The sequence below is a fragment of the Carcharodon carcharias genome, chromosome 7 (genome assembly GCF_017639515.1).
Source record: "Carcharodon carcharias isolate sCarCar2 chromosome 7, sCarCar2.pri, whole genome shotgun sequence".
Taxonomy (NCBI): domain Eukaryota; kingdom Metazoa; phylum Chordata; class Chondrichthyes; order Lamniformes; family Lamnidae; genus Carcharodon; species Carcharodon carcharias.
Genome location: NC_054473.1, coordinates 115744252 through 115763899, shown reverse-complemented (window position 1 = coordinate 115763899; position 19648 = coordinate 115744252). Strand labels below are relative to the sequence as shown.

At 47.0% G+C, this 19648-nt stretch overlaps 1 protein-coding gene across 2 annotated transcripts in view; it reads left to right on the top strand.

The window, feature by feature from the left end:
- LOC121279986 (aryl hydrocarbon receptor-like) overlaps positions 1-17883 on the top strand; it is a 143436-nt gene extending 125553 nt beyond the window's left edge. For both annotated transcript variants that reach the window (XM_041191609.1, XM_041191608.1), the window contains 2 exons: positions 8826-8967; positions 16232-17883. In XM_041191609.1, the coding sequence (XP_041047543.1) occupies positions 8828-8967; positions 16232-16952 (861 nt within the window). In that variant the 5' untranslated portion in view covers positions 8826-8827 and the 3' untranslated portion in view covers positions 16953-17883. The remainder of the gene's footprint in view (positions 1-8825; positions 8968-16231) is intronic.
- Positions 17884-19648: the final 1765 nt, after the last annotated feature.

Here is a 19648-nt window from a genome sequence, read left to right as displayed (position 1 = left end):
CTCCTGTCATGGAGATGCAGTGGAGGCCCTAATAGTCGCTCGATTGCAGGAGGATGATGATGACATGCGGTGAGAACACTCCATAGATCTTCACATAGCCTCTGAGAATGTATTACTCCTGTCTGGCTGAGGACACCTCGCTTGTGCTCTGTTATCAGAGTCAAATCATAGAGACACAGCCATGAGACTTTGAAAGCATCTGATCCTTTGCCGCGTTTAGCACCTGAGCCCTTCAGGAGCACAGCATCACTGGTCACAGAAGCTGAAGAGCTAAAGGTGCTAAGAGCACACAGAGGAAATGACGGAACTCTGTGACACCTGCCGACAACATTCTGGCAACAATGACGAGCTCCGTCAAGGTGCAGTCATTAGTAATATTTCCAGGCAGTGTGAGGCTAGATCATCACTTTGGTATGAAGGCTGCTCAAAACACAGGGAAGAGGCCCTGGACTGAGACATCTGCCTTTATCTTGTGCAGAAAGGTTTCACATCTGAGTGACATTGTTGTGGTCCACGTCGGGACAAATAACATAGCTAAGACTAGGAAAAGAGGACCTGTTTGGGGATTATCAGGAACTAGGAACTAAATTAAAGAACAGGCCCTCAAGGGTTATAATCTCCGGATTACTACCTGAGCCACGTGCAAATTGGCATAGGGACGCAAGAATAAGGGAAGTAAACACGTGGCTAAAGGAGTGGTGCGGGAAAGAGGGGTTCTATTTCGTGGGGCACTGGCATCAGTTTTGGAACAGGAGGGATCTGTACTATTGGGACGGTCTCCACCTGAACCGATCTGGGACCAATGTTCTAGCGAAAAGGGTAAGTAGGGTAGTCAACAGGACTAGAAAGTGGGGGGGTGGGGAAGGGAAGGTAAAACTCCAAGAAGTATGACTAACGGGAAACAAAGCAGCAGGTTAGCGTGGGGGTGGGGGGGGGGGCGGGGGGGGGGGGGGTGTGGATTCAACTTCATGGAAAATTATGAAAAAACTGAAAAGAAAGGGGAGCCCAGGAGAGGCTATTAAAGTCTCCAGAACACAAAATAGGACAGTGTGTTTGGAAAGGGCTAGGAATCTAACTTCAAGCACATCAGATAAAGGGACGACAGTGAGAAAGGGGACGGGAAATACAGGACTGAAGGTGTTGTATCTGAATGCACGCAGTATACGAAATAAGGTAAATGAGCTTGTGGCACAGATTGAAATTGGCAGGTATGATGTGGTGGGCATCTTGGAGACATGGCTGCAAGGGGATCAGGAATATCCAAGGATATTCTATCAAAATCCTATCAAAAAGATAGGCAGGTTGGCAGAGGGGGTGAGGTTGCTTTGTTAGTAAGAAATGAAATTAAATCGATAGCAAGAAATGGCGTAGGGTCAGATGATGTAGAATCTGCGTAGGTAGAGTTGAGGAACTGCAAAGGTAAAAAAAACCATAATGAGAGTTATGTACAGACCTCTGAACAGTAGTCAGGATGTGGGGCACAAGATACACCAGGAGATAGAAAAGGCATGTAAGAAAGGTTACTGTGATCGTGGGGGATTTCAATGTGCAGGTAGACTGGGAAAATCAGGTTGGTAGTGGATCCCAAGAAAAGGAATTTGTGGAATGTCTACGAGATGGTTTTTTTCGAACAGCTTGTGGTGGAGCCCACTAGGGAACAGGCAATTCTAGATTTAGTAATGTGTAAGAGGCAGATTTGATAAGGGAGCTTAAGGTGAAAGAACCCTTAGGAGGAAGTGACCATAATATGATGGAATTTACCCTGCAATTTGAGAGGAAAAATCTGGAATCAGATGTAACGGTATTACAGTTGAATAAAGGCAACTACAGAAGCATGAGGGAGGAGCTGGCCAGAAATGACTGGGAGATGAGCCTAGCAGGAAAAACAGTGGAACAGCAATGGCAGGCGTTTCTGGGAGTAATTTGGGAGAGACAGCAAAAATTCATCCCTAGGAAGAAGAAGCATACTAAAGGGAGGACGAGGCAACCATGGCTGACAAGGGAAGTCAGGGACAGCATAAAAGCTAAAGAGAAAGCATACAATGCGGCGAAGAGCAGGGAATTGGGAAGCCTACAAAGACCAACAGAGGACAACTAAAAAAGAAATAAGGAGGGAGAAGATTAAATATGAGGGTAAACTAGCCAGTAATATAAAAGAAGATTGCAAGAATATTTTTAGATGTATAAAGGATAAGAGAGAGGCAAAAGTGGACATTGGGCCACTGGAAAATGACACTGGAGAAGTACAAGTGGGGAACTAAGAAATGGCGGAGGAACTGAATAGGTACTTTGTGTCAGTCTTCACGGTGGAAGACACGAGTAACATCCCCAAAGTTCAAGAGAGTCCGGGGGCAGAGGTGAGTATGGTGGCCATTACCAAGGAGAAGGTGCTAGGAAAACTGACAGGTCTGAAGGTGGATAAATCACCTGGACCAGATGGATTACACCCCAGAGTTCTGAAGGAGATAGCTGAAGAGATAGTGGAGGCGTTAGTGGTGCTCTTTCAGGAATCACTCGAGTCAGGGAGGGTCCCAGAGGACTGGAAAATTGCTAATGTAACCCCCCTTGTTTAAGAAGGGAGTGAGGCAAAAGACGGGAAATTACAGGCCGATTAGCCTGACCTCGGTCGTTGGTAAGATTTTAGTCATTATTAAGGATCAGATTTCAGAATACTTGGAAGTACATGGTAAAATAGGGCAAAGTCAGCATGGTTTCATCAAGGGGAGGTCATGACTGACAAATCTGTAAGAATTCTTTAAGGAGGTAATGAGTAGGTTAGACAAAGGAGAGCCAATGGATGTTATCTACTTGGACTTCCAGAAGGCCTTTGACAAGGTGCCGCACAGGAGACTGCTCAGTAAGATAAGAGCCCATGGTGTTAGAGGCAAGGTACTAGCATGGATAGAAAATTGGCTGTCTGACAGGAGGCAGAAAGTGGGGATAAGGGGGTCCTTCTCAGGATGGCAGCCAGTGACTAGTGGAGTTCCACAGGGACCAGTGTTGGGACCAATGGGCAAATAAGTGGCAGATGGAATACAACATGGGGAAATGTGAGGTCATGCACTTTGGTGGGAAGAATAGAGGCATAGACTATTTTCTAAATAGGGGAGAATTCAGAAATCTGGAGTGCAAATGGACTTGGAAGTCCTAGCCCAGGATTCTCTTAAGGTTAACTTGCAGGTTGAGTCGGTAGTTAGGAAGGCAAATGCAATGTTGTCATTTATTTCGAGAGGACTAGAATATAAAAGCAGGGATGTGCTGCTGAAGCTTTATAAGGCTCTGGTCAGACCACATTTAGAATATTGTGAGCAATTTTGGGCCCCGTATCTCAGGAAGGATGTTCTGGCCCTGCAGAGGGTCCAGAGGAGGTTCATGAGAATGATCCCAGGAATGAAAGGCTTAACATATAAGGAACATTTGAGGACTCTGGGTCTATACTCAATGGAGTTTAGAAGGATGAGGGGGGATCTGATTGAAACTTACAGAATACTGAAAGACCTGGATAGAGTGGACGTGGGGAAGATGTTTCCATTAGTAGGAGAGACTAGGACCCGAGGGCACAGCCTAGAGTAAAGAGAAAACCTTTTAGAACAGAGATGAGGAGAAACTTCTTTAGCCAGAGAGTGGTGAATCTATGGAATTCATTGCCTCAGAAGGCTGTGGAGGCCAGGTCATTGAGTGTATTTAAGACCGAAATAGATAGGTTCTTGATTGGTAAGGGGATCAAAGGTTACGGGGAGAAGGCGGGAGAATGGGGTTGAGAAACTTATCAGCCATGATTGAATGGTGGAGCAGACTCAGTGGGCCGAATGGCCTAATTTCTGCTCCTATGTCTTATGGTCTTATGGACATGAACACTGCTCATCAGAACAAGGAGCCACAGGCAGGGTGACATTCTTGGGATGTTCATTGACAATAGTGAACATTTCATATAAGTGATTAACACCCGGGCCCAGGTTGTGCAACTTCTTAACTTTCCTAACTCTGCCGCTACCTCTTAGTGCTTCCTTGACAAGCACAGCAGAGGCGGAGCCAGCCTGCTGACTGCTACACCCTGTCTGTGATGACCTTGATGGGTGTCCTCTGGAGGGCCAAGACCTGGAGGGCTCTGGCTGCTTTTGGGAACCTGCTACGTGGCAGTGGCATCCTCCTCGAGCTCTGAAGCTGGAGCTGCTGGGGACACAGGAAGAGGGGATTCGGATGAGCTGGACAGTCCTAAAGTCACCTGGGTGGATGGCCTCGGGCACCTGCTGATCCTCCTTCCTATGGGTGCCCAAGGGCCCTTGGCTGACTCCTTGAGAAGAAGGGGTAGCTGGACTGAGATCGAGCTGCCCTGCTCTCCTCCCATGTATGTGCTGTTGGAGGCCAACAATGGCGTCAGCAGTGGAGTTCAGCCTGCACAGCAGTGCAGGAATGATGTCCTGTTCCAAGGTCTCCATGGTAGCTGCCATCCTACCAGTATTGACCCCAGTTTATTGGCATGCCGGCACTGTCACCTCACCAATCTGAGTAGTACCATGGGCATCCTTTCCTGATGTTCCCCAGCTTGCCTTTGCAGCACCAGCAACCGTGACATGTCCAAGTCCAGAAGCTCATCATCTGACTTGGACTCAGCAAATTTCTGGCTGAACTCCACCACTGACTACTGGTGGTGGTGGGGGAGCATTTTAGTGATAGCAACCACAACATGGTACAATTTAAGCTTGTAATGGATAAAGAAATAGACAAGTTGCAAAAAAAAATGTTTTGGATTGGGGGAGAGTGGATTTTAGTAAAATAAGGCAGGATCAGGCCAAGGTAGACTTGGAACAACTAATTGTGGAGAAATCTACAGAAGAGCAGTGAAGGGCGTTCAAAAAGGAAATGGCGAGGGTACAGGTTCAACATGTTCCCCCTAGGGTGATAGGAAGGAGTAACAAGCCCAAAGAACCATGGATGACCAGAGATATTCAGGTTACGATGAGAAGGAAAAGAGAAGCTTTTAGCAGGTACAAGGGAAGCAAATCAGCAGAGGCATCAATGGAATACAGAAAGTGCAGGGTGGAACTTAAGAAAGCAATTAGGAGAGCACAGAGGGGATATGAGAAAGCTCTGGCTAGTAAAAGTAGGGAAAATCCCAAGATATTCTATAAGTATATCAATGGGAAGAGGATAACCAGGGAAAGAGTAGGGCCCATTAGGGACCAAGGGGGCAATCTATGGGTAGAGCCAGAGGACATCGGTAGAGTGTTGAACGAATACTTCACATCAGTCTTCACCCAAGAGAATGAGGATGAAGGTATTGAACTCGGGGAGAGAGACTGCAAGGTTCTTAAGCAAATTGATACAGGGAGTGACAAGGTATTGGAGGTGTTGGCAGACTTAAAAGTGGACAAATCTCCAGGTCCAGACGGTTTGTGTCCCAGGCTGCTGAGGGAGGCATGGGTGGAGATTGCAGGGGCTCTGAGCCAAATTTTTAATTCCTCTCTGACCACGGGGGAGGTGCCAGAGCACTGGAGAACAGCTAATGTGGTTCTGCTATTTAAGAAGGGTTGTAGAGATAAGCCAGGGAACTACAGGCCAGTGAGTCTCACGTCAGTGGTAGGGAAACTATTGGAGAAAATTCTGAAAGAGAGAATCTATCTCCACTTGGAGAGGCAAGATTTGATCAGGGATAGTCAGCATGGCTTTGTCAGAGGGAGGTCATACCTAACAAATTTGATTGAATTTTTTGAGGAGGTGACCAGGTGTGTCGACGAGGTTAGTGCAGTTGATGTAGTTTATATGGATTTCAGCAAAGCCTTTGGCAAGGTCCCATATGGGAGACATAAAGAAGGCAAATGCTCATGGGATACAGGGTAATTTGATGAGGTGGATTCAAAATTGGCTTAGTTGTAGGAGACAGAGGGTGATGACAGGAGGATGCTTTAGTGACTGGAAGCCAGTGTCCAGTGGCGTACCACAGGGATCTATGCTGGGTCCCCTATTATTCATCATTTATATAAACGACATAAATGACGACGTGGGGGTTAGGATTAGTAAGTTTGCGGATGACACAGAGATTGGCTGGATGGTTAACAGTGAGGTCGAGTGTCTTGGGCTGCCGGAAGATATAGACGGGATGGTCAAATGGGCAGATAAGTGGCAGATGGAGTTAACCCCTGAAAAGTGTGAGGTGATACACTTTGGAAGGAGTCATTTGACAAGGAAGTATTCAATGAATGGAATGACACTCGGAAGTTCTGACGAACAAAGGGACCTTGGCGTGTGTATCCATAGATCTCTGAAGGCGGAGGGGCATGTTAGTGGAGTGGTGAAAAAGGCATATGGGACACTTGCCTTTATCAATCGAGGCGTAGATTACAAAAATAGGGAGGTCATGTTGGAGTTGTGTAGAACCTTGGTGAGGCCAAAGCTGGAATACTGTGTGCAGTTCTGGCCGCCACATTATAGGAAGGATGTGATTGCACTGGAGGGAGTGCAGAGGAGATTCACCAGGACGTTGCCTGGGATGAAACACTTAAGTTATGAAGAGAGGTTGGATAGACTTGGGTTGTTTTTGTTGGAGCAGAGAAGACTGAGGGGCGACTTAATCGAGATTGAGGGGCATGGACAGGGTGGATAGGGAGCAGCTGTTCCCTTTAGTTGAAAGGTCAGTCACGAGGGGACATAAGTTCAAAGTGAGGGGCAGGATGCTTAGGGGGATGTGAGGAAAAATCTTTTTACCCAGAGGGTGGTGACGGTCTGGAATGTGCTTCTTGGTAGGGTGGTGGAGGCGGGTTGCCTCACATCCTTTATAAAGTACCTGGATGAGCACTTGGCACATTATAACATTCAAGGCTATGGGCCAAGTGCTGGTAAATGGGATTAGGTAGGGAGATAAGGTGTTTCTCATGTATCAGTGCGGACTCGATGGGCCGGAGGGCCTCTTCTGCACTATGTAATTCTGTGACTGATGCCATTGCTGGCCTCCAACAGTGCATACGCGGGAGGAGTGCGGGGCAGCTCAATCTCACTCCAGCTACCCCTTCTCCTCAAGGAGGTGGCAATTTCAAGGAGCAGTCCTCTGAGTGCCGGATACCTGGGAAGTCCCTTCCGTCGCCTGCTGTGGAACAGAACGTGCCATGTGCTCACCAGATTGTGATCCTGAGGCTACTTTAAAGCTAGGTCCCACCTAGGTGTGTATCTTAGCGCTGGTGGAAGATGTGGGTGAGCGCTGTGACGGGACATTAAGGAGGGTGCCTTCATATTCCTCTTCAGAATTTTCTTTGGGGTTTGATTGGAGGCCCTGGGCCGTGGACTCCGTCAGCTGTTTGGTAGATGTGACTGTGAAAGCAAGGAGAGATAATTAGTGCATGGCAGTGACCTGTGAAAGAGGACACATCACTCACAGCTTGGTTGTCTGATGGATATTGCACTGCTGGATCCTCACGTGGTAGAGCAGCGCCGACCTCACCGTCAGCACAGGACTGGTCCAGATCATCGCCTACCAGCTGGATGGCTCCGTTTTCAAAGTCTGTGAGGATCTTGATTTTAGGCATTCCTCCACCGGTAAGCGACCTCTCCCTGCCAGCTTGTCCTGCATGAATAGAGATGGAGAGAGTGTAAGCAAGACGCCTGCCAGGCCAGATGTTAAGTATACCTGGCTTGTGTGAGTGGTGAGTGGTCCCATGCATAGGATGAGGACAATGAAGGTGTGTGAGAGAGAGTGAATGGTGATGTCCCTTGAACTGGCAATGAGTGAGGGCCCTGAAGTTGTGTGATGGGTTTGTGAGCATTTGAGTTGAGAGTGATGAGAAGAGTGACTTAACCTGGCAGAATGGAGGAGAATATTCAACCTCTTGTGGCACTGGGTGGCTGTCCGCTTTTGAAGGGCGTCGGCGCTGACCATCACTGGCACTGCCTCCCAAGCTGAATTAATGATGTTGCTGCCCTCCTACGGCCAGAGCAGGGCTGGAGGATATCATGGTGGGCCTCCACTGCGTCCAAAAGGCAATCAAGGGATGGGTCATTGAACCTGGGGGCTACAGTCTTTTTGCTTTTTAGGCCATGTCTTCTTTGCAGCAGTCGTGGGCTGGAAGCACTGAGATGTGTGGGCGTGGCTGCACTTTAAATATGGTGCCTGGCTTGATGAAGTGGCAAGGTGATGGCGTGGTGGGCAAATGAGAGCCCACCCGCCATGGAAGCAGCATGTTTCCCAGAAATGCATAATTAATGTGGCGGGTTTGGGATGATACGGCGTGAAAAGCCCCAGCGTTGCTGCCGGCGGGTAAAACGTCATTTTACAAGTCCACTACTGCACTTAATACAAATCTGAGAAGATTCCACCCGATGAGAGCTTTTGAAAATTTAGCATTCCAATATCTATCAGCAGGGCACCTTGTGCAGGATCGAGAGGGGACTGGGTATTGCAGTGGGTTAGATACAAGATGTTCACTTTTGGAATATAGGTTCAAATTCTTCCCAAACTACCTGTTGTCTGTAAACCTTAAAGGAAGAATGCCTTAACTCAGTTCCAAATAGCCATGGTAATAACAATACTTTGAGTAATCTCATTCCGAGAGCTCAGAGAATGCTTGGGCTGGTGGAAATTGCTGCACCAGTGAAGCTGTTCTGAGGTTAGTGCTAAGGGATATTATGGAGGAAGAATAGAGGGAACTTGACAATGTATCAGCCATTCTATACCCCACCTGGAAGTTGTTGGCTTTAGGGTCCTGAAACAGAAAGTATTATGTTCCCCAGCATTAACACCCCAAGCACAAAAACTCTTCATAAAGAAATGCAATTTAAATAAACAAAAATATTCTTACAATGTTTCTAATTTCATTACATTTCTATGGTTTCAGTGATGAAGACTGGGGACAGTGGACTGACCATCTTCAGACTTCTCTGTAAAGATAATCGCTGGCAGTGGGTACAAGCCTGCGCATGTGTTGTGTACAAGGATGGACAGCCAGATTACATCGTATCCAATCTACGTCCTTTAATGTAAGCACTACAGGCCTGTAGAGAGGGAGCAACTTGTCCATGAAAAAGCAAGACATTTTTTTGCCAACTTAAAGCTATCTCTCAGCAGCTTTTTAACGTTATCTATAGGTTCTTGAACAGTGTTATTTTCTGATGTAGCTGACTAAATTTCCTATCACATGGTTCTGCTACCAGGGTAAGAGTAGTGTTTGGGGGAGAGGATGAAGAGAATGTTTATTACTGTTTAGTAGTGATTTCTTCCTCCTTTCCCTGTAGTGGGGAGGATGTATGTATAATTGCTTGAGTTGAAGTATTTTCCATTTGAGAGTACCTTCCAGTATTTCTTGCACTTGCTCCAAGCTTGTCCAGCCAGCATGTCCTCGTTCTGTTGTGCATCAGAGGTAATGACAGCCAAAAGCTCTTGATCTTTGAATTAATGTTGTAGTTATAGGATGCTGTGACTTTGTTATTCAAGTCACTTCATCAGGCTGAAGTCAGAAGTGTCAAATATAGTGGTCCATCACGCCATTGAGATCAAGAGAAAATAGCTGACCCATTGTGCCAAGCACAGCCAGCTGTTTCACACTGAAGATTAGTCATGAATCATTGTCCTGAGATAGATTTAAACCCAAGTGAAAGAAGATTTTATAACCAGTGCAACCTGGTAAATATTTGTGTAACCTGTACATGTAATAATTGAATTGGACAAGAATTCATTGTTGCAGTTGATTAGTTTTGTTATTTGAGAGTCATGGCTGATTTTGCCAAAACGGTCAGATTGCTGTGTGCAGTTGCTGCTCAATGAATCTGATTTTAAGAAAGCATCAATATATTTCCATTATAAACACATATTCATGCAATGGTAGATGTTCACTATCACAGAGACAATGGGCGGAATTATCCCAGATTTGTACTAAATGCCACAGCGGGCAGGAAAAAGGACGTTTTACTCGCTGGCTGCAATGGCGGCTTTTCATGCTGCTTCATCCCAATCCCGCCTCATTAATCATGCATTCCCAGGAAATGGGCCGTACCTTGCTGCTTCTTCATGCCAGACGCACATTTAAAGTGCAATCACACGCACACATCTCAGTGCTTCCAGCCCAAGACTGCTGCAAATAAGACATGGCCCCAAAACGCAAGAAGACTGAAACCATCCCCCCCCACCCCCACCAACCCCCCGTTTAGTGATGCATCCCTTGAGATAGAGGATGAATGGTCTCATCACTGCTGCCAGAGTAAAGCAATCATCTCATCACTCTAAACTCATGCACTCAAGGCCATCACACATTCATGGCATCTCACTCACTGCCAGCTTAAGGAACATCACCACTCACTCTCTCACACACACACACTCTCATCTCCTCTGGAGACTGCCTTCTCGGCCCTCACCATCTTGAGACCGCTTGCACAAATCAACTTGTACCCCCACACACACCCTGGGATACCCCTCCTTCCCCAGTACAGCCCTCACCCTGCACCCTTTTCCCTTGCCCAAGGCCATTTCTCACCCTTTCCCAAGCAAGCCCTGGCCCTGCAATCTTTGAGAAGCTGCACCTGCCTTATGACTGGCCTGGTAGGTAGAGACCAGCCCCAGAGCCACCCTAAAAGTGATGTTGTGTCTGTGAAGCCTGGCGCTGATGCCTGCAAGTGCTGACTGAATCAAGATGGGCAAACAAACCTTGAAGTCCCGAGCAAAGTGCAGTTCATCAGGTGCACCTCACTTGTGTACAGTTGTGAAACACATTGGTGTGCAATCACGCCAACATGCTCAGATGTTCCAGCGTGGGGGGATGTTTCCGGCGAGCTGGGCTTATAATTGATATGCCGATGTATTACAGTGAGATTCCCAACGTCTGACGGCGGGAAACGCATGGACGGGTAGAGTGGACGATTGCAAACTGGCTTCACAACATTGTGAAACCGATTTTTGGCCTTCTTGCCACATTGTCCGCTCACACCGCCAAACACACCTGATGCTACCGGGCACGGAAAATTCCATCCAATGGCACAATAGTGAACAAAATAAAAATAGCTGGAAAAACTCAGCAGCATCTGCGGAGAGGAACACAGTTAATGTTTCGAGTCTGTATGACTCTTCAACAGAACACAATAATGAACACATTTATACTGTGAATATTATAGGGATGCTTATAGGACAGGCTAGATGAACCATCAATTTCATATGTTCATAGATTCAGAGTAGATCATTACAATGCCTTTCAGCCCATATTTGTATCCACCCAGTATCCTGTGAGGACATTGCTCACTGGAACTGGTTAGTGGTCTCTGGACAAAGTGGAAGAGACTTTCTTTTCTATACATTACTCATATCCTTAACTGAGCTAACCTGTGAATTGCAAAGGAAAGAATAAAATACAACACTATGGGCGGAATTGTCCCAGATAAGTGCAGTAGCGGGCAGGTTTTTACGCCGTATTGTTCCAAACCCACCACATTATTTATGCACTCACAGGAAACACGCCATTTCCATGGTGGGCAGGCTCTCATCCGCTCGCCCACCATCACCCCATCGCTGTGTCACGCCGGGTGCCATGTTTAAAGTCAAGCCACAAGCACACATCTCAGTGCTTTCAGACCATCACTGCTGCACTGAAGACATGGCCCTGAAACTGAAGACTGTAGTCCCCAGGTTCAGTATCGGGCCCCTCGAGCGCTTTTTGGATGCCATGCAGGCCCGCTGGGATGTTCTCTACCCCAACTCTGGCCGCAGGATGGGCAGCAACAGCACTAATCTGGCTTGAGGGCGGTGGCAGACGTGGTTAGCGCCAACGCCCTTCAAAAGAGGACAACCGCCTAGTGGCGCAAGCGGATGAATGATCTCTTCTGTTCTGCCAGGGTAAAATCACTCTTCTGATCATTCAACTCACACATTCACAAATCCATCACACATTCACAGGGCCCTCGCTCACAGCCAATTCAAGGGACATCACCATTCACTCTATCACACTCACTGTAATTGCCCTCATCCTGTCCATGGGACCACTCAGCACCCACACGGGCCAGGCATACTTATCATCTGGCCTGGCAGGCATGTTGCTTCTACTCTGTCTATCTCAATCCATGCAGGACAAGCTGGCACACAACAAGAGGGAAAAGTTACAGACCTTTGGTGGAGAAATGCCCGAAAATCAAGGTCCTCACAGGCTTGAAATTGGAGCCATCCAGCTGGCCGGCAAGGCTCTGGACCAGTCCTGTTCTGACGATGAGGTCAGTGGCGCTCTATCAAGTGAGGGTCCAGCAGCGTAACATCCATCAGGCAACTGTGTTGTTAGTGATGTGCCCTGTTTCACAGGCCACTGCCATGCATTAATTATCTCTCCTTGCTTTTACAGGCACATCTGCCAAACAGCCAATGGAGTCCATGATCTAAGGCCTCCAATCAAGCCCCAAAGAAACCTCTGAAGAGGGATCTGAAGGCATCCCCCCTGAATTTCCGTCGCAGTGCTCACCCACACCCTCCACCAGTGCAAAGGTGGGACCTAGGTTTAACCCCGGGTTCACAATCTGGAGAGCACATCGCACTGTCCGACCCACTACAGGTGGAAGCAGGACTTCCCAGGCCTCTGGCATTTGGAGGACAGCTGGAGGCCAGAACTTTGCTGAGCACCCATAGGGAGGGGAATCAGCAGGTGAACATCTGACTCCCCTCTTCATGTGACCTCAACAGCTCCAGATCCACAGGCCAAGGATGGTGTCACTGCCACACAGCAAGACCCTCCAAGTCTCGGCCCTCCAAAGGACGCCTGCCAAAGGCATCATATCCAGGGCCACACAGTCAACAGGCTGCCTCCAACTCCATTGTGGATGCGCGGGGAGCACCAAAATGTAGTGGCAGGGTTAGGAAAGTTAAGGGGAATTAACTCTTTTGGAGTCAACCAATTAAACTAAATTAACAAAATCAGGGACAAAATAAACACAACCCCTAAATTAGGGAACTGCAAAACCAAAGACAAAATTTAAAGGAAACTTACAAACATCAGATCAAAATGTGATTAAGGGGGTCAGTAAAATACCCCAGTCCCCGCGGTGCCCACTGGGCACGGAAGACCTCGATGGTGCCGGCAGACAGTTAAGAGGAATTAGTTGCAAAGCCTGGGCACAGATGTTAACACTCATACATACTGTTCACTATTGTCGATAAAATCCTAACAATGTCCCCCTGCCTATGGCTCCTTGTTCTGATGAGCAGTGTTCTTGTCACTCAGATGTGAAACCTTTCTGCACAAGGCAAATGCAGGTGTCACAGTCCAGGGCCTCTTCCCTGTGCTCTGTGCGGCCTTCAGACCAAAGTGATGGTCCAGCCTCACACTCCTTGGAAACATTACTGATGCTGGTCATTGCTGCCAGAAGTCATGGGCAGGCATTACAGAGTTCTCTCGTTCTCTCTGTGTGCTCTCAGCACCTTTAAGGAGGGGCTGACCCCCAACTCTTCAGCATCTGTGGCCAGTGACACTGTGCTCCTGAAGGGATCAGGTGCTGAAGGCAGGCAAAGGTCAGATGCTTCTAAAGTTTCATGGCTGTGTCTCTATGATATCACTGAACGAGAGTGGTCTGCCCTCAGCCAGACAGGAGTCAGATATTCTCAAAGGCTATATGACGATCTATGGAGTGTTCTCACTGCATGTTGTCATCATCCTCCTGTAGTCAAGCGATTATTAGGGCCTCTACTGTGTCTCCATGACAGGAGCATTCTCACATGGGGTATTCGCGCTGCCATAAGCCAGACTGGACTCAAACATTCAAAGGTGCAATGTGAGGATTTGTGGGGTCACCACACTGCATGTTGTTATCGCCCCCCACAAATCTAGCAGCTATGAGGGCCTACCGAGCACACCTGCCTCTGCTAGCCAGTATGAGGGCCTCATTTCTATCATCGTCTCCTACGAGGACCTCCTCTTCCTCATCCCTGTCAGCCTCTTCCTCATCTGAGGAGACCTCCAGCTCCTCCATCTCCTCCTCAGCCAGCTCTTCTCCCCGTTGCAGCGCCAGGCTGTAAAGGGTGCAGCAGACAATGATGATTTGTGACACCTGCTGTGGACTGTATTGCAGGGCTCCACCAGACCGGTCCAGGCACTGGAACCTCACCTTCAGCATCCTGGTGGTCTGCTCCACTAGGTTGCAAATTGCAGCATGAGCCTCATTATACCTTTGCTCTGCTGCAATGTGAGGCCACCGCAAGTATGTCAACAGTCATGGGCCTCTGTGGGTAGCCCTTGTCCCCATGGAGCCATCCCTGCAGCTTCTGTTGACCCTGGAAGACTCCATGGATCTATGACCGACTGAGGATGTAGGCGTCGTGCACGCTCCCTGGAAACCATGCACACACCTGCAGGGTGCATTTGTGGTGGTCATAACCAGCACATTCAGCGAATGGAACCCCTTACGGTTGATGTAGTCCACCATGTGTTGCGACAGAGATCTGAGCGCCATGAGTTCAGTCGATTGCACCCCTGAACCTGTTGAAAACCCAAGACCTTGGCGAATCCAATTGCTCTTATATCCTGGCTGTTCTAGTCCTGAGCGAAATGCACAAGGTTGTGTGACCTCGCAAAGATGGCATCCGTGACCTCATGGGTGCATTTGTGGATGGAGGCTTGTGAGATCCCACAGAGGTCACCTGTGGAGCCCTGAAAGGAGCCACTGATGTAGAAATTGAGCACCGTGGTCACTTTCACGACCACTAGTAGTGGATGCCCTCCATGTCCCTGTGGCGCTAAATCCTGCAGTATCTGGCAGATGTGACTGACTAGTTCCCTCGACATGCGCAGTCTTCGGCGACACTGGTTCCCACTCATCTGCAGCAGTGAAAGGTGGCATCAAAAGAGCCTGGGTGTTGCTAGGCACCTACCTGCAACGGCTTGCTGTGGCTCTTGGGCAGCATGTGTGGAAGCCCCAGCCGTCCCTCGTTCCTGAGGTTGCTGCTCCTGTCTCTGCACAGCCAGGAGCCTTTGTCACTCTCTCCTCTGTTATCTTCACGCTCTAAGTCATCAGGCATACAGCTAGTTCACCAGGCTCCATGTTCCTGATGTACTCCTCCTGCAGGATGAAAGAGAGAGACACGTGGTTAGCACTAAGAATCTGTCCAGGTTAAATGTGACAGCTCTTTAATACTTCCCTTTAATACTGGCCACCACTTGGATTGCCAGAGATTAGTACGCTGCATGGCTGCCCTGTTAGCTTGAACCATGGGGGAAGACTAATCCAAGCCAGGATGCTAACATTGCAAGGGCTGTGAGGGCCTCCAGCAGTGACTGCTCCATGGCTAGCTTTAGCGAGGAGATTGTAAAACTGTTCTGCAGTCCTCTCAAATGTTCATGAATTTGCAGTCTGTGCTGGGTTGGGGGATAGGGGTGGGGTGGGGTGGGGGATGCGGGGTGGAAAGCTCTGGAACACTCTGATGCCTCTGTGTTGCTTGAGTGGGCAGATAAGCCAGGAGTCCGACCCCAATCATATCGATGTGGCTGCACCTGAACTGTCTCAGTTGCAGACGAATGTTCACTTTATACAGGTTTCCCTCGCCCACCCTACCATGCATCCTGAATTCTTGTGCGCTATATTCAGCGGCAAGGCTGCCCTTAACCACCCCACCCAGCCACCTGTCGCCTCAACAGCCGGGCTGCCCTTAACCACCCACACCACCCCCGCTCCCCCAACCCCACACACACACACAGCCACCAATCACCTCAGTGACAGGGCTGCCATTAACCCTGATTCCCTGACACCCCTGAAGCTTGAAATTAACCAGGCAACCTGATGAGCGCTGCACAGTGTTACTGTGTACTCACCTCTGAGCTCCCCTCAAAGTGCAGGCTCAAGTGCACGCCTTTTATGAGCTTTTGTGAAACACATCAGTGCTTTCCCGCCACTGTGAACGAACGATCCAGCGCAGGGGGGACAATTCTGGCAGGCTGGCCTGATAATGATATGCTGATGTATTACAATGAGGTTCCCACGTCCGATGGCAGGAAATGCAAGCCACCATTGGCAGGCTGAGCAGACGATCGTGAACTGGTTTCCCGCCATCATGAAACTGATCACGCCATATTGTCCGTTGATGCAACTGATCTTGGCCAACGCCAGTGAGCATGGAAAATTCCACCCTATGTTTTCCATCAAAAGTGGTTGGCTAAACTTTTACCAAAATACATGCTCTGGGATTGAAATCTGATGTCACTGTTATGTCACACAAATTAGTTCACTGTGTCCTCATGCTCAGTCATGTCACTTTATCATGTTGACCTTTTTCATTTTCCTGCTTTAGGGATTCAGAAGGTATAGAGTGCTTTCAGAAAAAGGCAACCCAGTTCACAAGGTTCACATTGCCTGAAGCTGCTTCACTCTATGAATGTTCCAGAGCTGTTCCTCCTCAAATCCAGTCCCAAACTGTCAAAGCAGAATGCAACAAGTTCCAAGGACAATGTGCCTCAAAGGCTATGCAGGATGCAATGAAATGCCTTAGTGGAACTGAACATGGACTCTCAGAAATGCTTGCACCAGCACGCATTGTGAATGCTGTGGAAAGGAACAAATCACCAGCTGGATTCTGTGGAGAACCATTAGCTGGAAGTAACACCAAAGCAGCTGGTGAATCAGTTGGTTCTCGGACAAATGGGAAAACTTACCCAGTCAACAGTTCACTCGATGTTGCTCTGGAGGGCTTAGAGGAAATGCTGCAAAGTTATGGTTTGACGCCAGAAGACTTGGAACTGGGTCATCAAGATGAACTGATAAAGCATATTGTGTTTGATGATTTGAACAGTGAGCTGAATCCCAGTTCTAGTCCGAATGACCTTTCGTCCGAAGTTGAATCTTTATCAGGAAACATCAGCTCCTTTATTGAGCATAGCTTGTTGACTCCTGCCAGTGATGATTGGCACAGTGTTCAGTCTAGCTCACTGTGCTCTTCGAACAGCAGCAATAGTGTGACAACCACAGATGTAGTGTCCCCAAGCAGCCAACTATATTTACCTGAGCAGTCTTAAGAGAATTACTGTCACTGGCTCTCATCTCCAGGCCCCGACCTCTCCAACCTACAAATCACACCTAGAGACTACATACCTAATATGACTTGTTTTGTATTGCAGGAAACATTGAAGTTAAACAGTCTGCTTGAAAAAGAGAGCTGATTATATTTCTAAATATCCACTCAGAATTTGCCCCTATCAAAGAGGAGACAGCGTTCAAGCTCAGCAAAATATTTTCAATGGCCAAACTAATTGGGTGAACCAGCCAGGTCTGACAAATCCAACATAGCCACTGTGTGACAGAGATATACAGGAACCTGACATCATCCTGACCAGGATTCCTCCCCAAAGGGATGATGAGTTTCCCTGCTCCTGCTGGCATCAAGGTTTGCAGTGCAGAGGTCTATTTTGGCTATACGTGCAATGAAATAACATTCAAACTAGGTAATTATATCTCCACCTTCTTCAGGTTTAAGGGCTCTTTGATTTCCAGATTTTTACTGGATCTGGAGGCAGTGATCACAAATGAAAACTTGTAGTGAATTTGTAATGCAACAGGGGCCAAGTAATGTAACAGTTTATCTTAAGGCTGTGGACCCAAGTATCCAAGGCTAGCATGTTAACAAAGAACAGGTGTGCTATAGAACAAGCCATGGTCTGCCGAGTATGAGGCAACCCTTCACCTGGGAAATGTGAGGCATAATCTCAGCTAAGCAATTTCTAAACTGCAAAATGGCTTTTAAATTTAAAAAAACAAGATGCTAGGATGCAACATGCAATCAATTAAAAGTGGATTGTTGAAGTTACATGAGGAAGAAATTCTCTACTTTTTTTAATTGCTCCTTCTTCATTTTGAACAGTTCATTTTCTGGATTCAAACAGCTGGCTAATGAAAGTGATTCCTTGTTGCAAATTAACACTCTCGTATAACATACAAACATACAAAATAGGAGGAGTAGACTATTCAGCATCTTGAGCCTGCTCCGCCATTCAATAAGATCATGGCTGATCTGTTTGTGTTTCGAATTCCACATTCCCATTAACTCCCGATAACCATTGATTCCCTTGCCTAACAGGAATTTATCTATCTCTGCCTTAACATCATTTATAAGCAGATCGTGCTTTCCTCAAAGTTTAATCTTAGCATCATACATTCAAAGAAAAAGAGCGAACAAGTGAAACTTCTAAGCATCGATTCCTGTTTTTGTTCTTGACTTGGAGAACATTGAGGAGCATTGAGAAGCTCATGCAGCAAATTGGCCAAGTGCAGCTCCAATACAGCACATGCTGAGCAGAAATCATGTAATTAGCCTACTCAGCAGACATTTAACATTGCAACCAAAACTTTAGGATGAGATTGGGTTTTAGGGTCAGACTTGAACATTTTTAGTCTGTAAATGGGCACTATCAATTAATTACCCTTAAAATGCTGATAAGATTCTCACTTGAAAAAAGAGTACAGTTACCTTTAGGCCAAAAATGGGATTATTGTTTGGAAATCTCAGATGAATGCAGAAGTGATTTTATTTATCTGACTCCACCAAGAAAACATTGAAATTGTTTAATGAGATTTGGATGCAGTAACTGAGGGAACCCTGTGACTCTTTTGGACACAAGTGGAAGCAGATGCAGAATGCTACAGCTATAGCATAACAAATAAATAATGAAATGTATTTTTTACTTTGCAAAACAATACTTAATAGAAAACAAGCATTAAATGCAAGTACATCACCAATGAAGGAGGAGGAATCCTTTTTCTATAGTGCCTGGCACATGATACCATATCCTTTGACTCTGTATATGCTTTATTGCTCTTGAGCACTGATACGGAGAAATAAGGGAACAACTGCAGCGAAGAGTCACAAGCTGATTCTGACCTCAAATGTCTGGGTTATGAGGAAAGACTGGAGAGACTTGGGCTCTTCAGTCCGGAAACAAGGAGTAAAGAGACAATCTTCCAGAGGTGCACAGGATAGTTACGGAAATGGAGAAGGTAAATGCAGAAAATTACCTTTAATTATATTGCAAGATTAGAATAAATTGACAGCATTTGAAGCAAAGACAAATTTAGGCAAACAGTAATCAACACATGATTCCCAAACAGAACAGTAGAAACAAAAACTATGAAACTAATCCGAAAAGAAAAATAAAGGCTTACATTTATGCAGCACCTTTCACAAGCTCTGAATGTCCCAAAACTCTTTACAGCCAATGAATTACTTCTGAAGTGTAGTCAATGTTGTGATGTAGGGAATGCAGCAGCCAATTTGCACACCGTGAGTTTCCACAAACAGCAACATGATAATGACCAGATAATCTTTTATTATAAGTGTTGTTTATTGAGGGATAAACGCAGGATGGACACTGGGACTAAGTCCCTTGCTCCTCTTGGAATAGTGCCATGGCGTTGTTTATGTCCACCTGAGAGAACAGACAGGGCCTTGGTTTTGACAGCTCTTCAGAAAAAGGGCACCTCTGACAATGCAGCAATATTTCAGTACTGCACTGATGCTTCAGCCAAGATTTTTATACTCACTTCTCTAGAGCAGGATTTGAACTCTCAATCTTCTGACTCAGTGGCAGGAGTGTTACCAATTGAGCCACAGCTGATACTTAGCAGGAAGAGGGCAGGTTGATTTACATAGTGTCTCGCTGGGCCTGGAGGAGCCACTCCTACTCTTCCTGGCCCACAAGCAGCGTTTTGAAGGTACCCA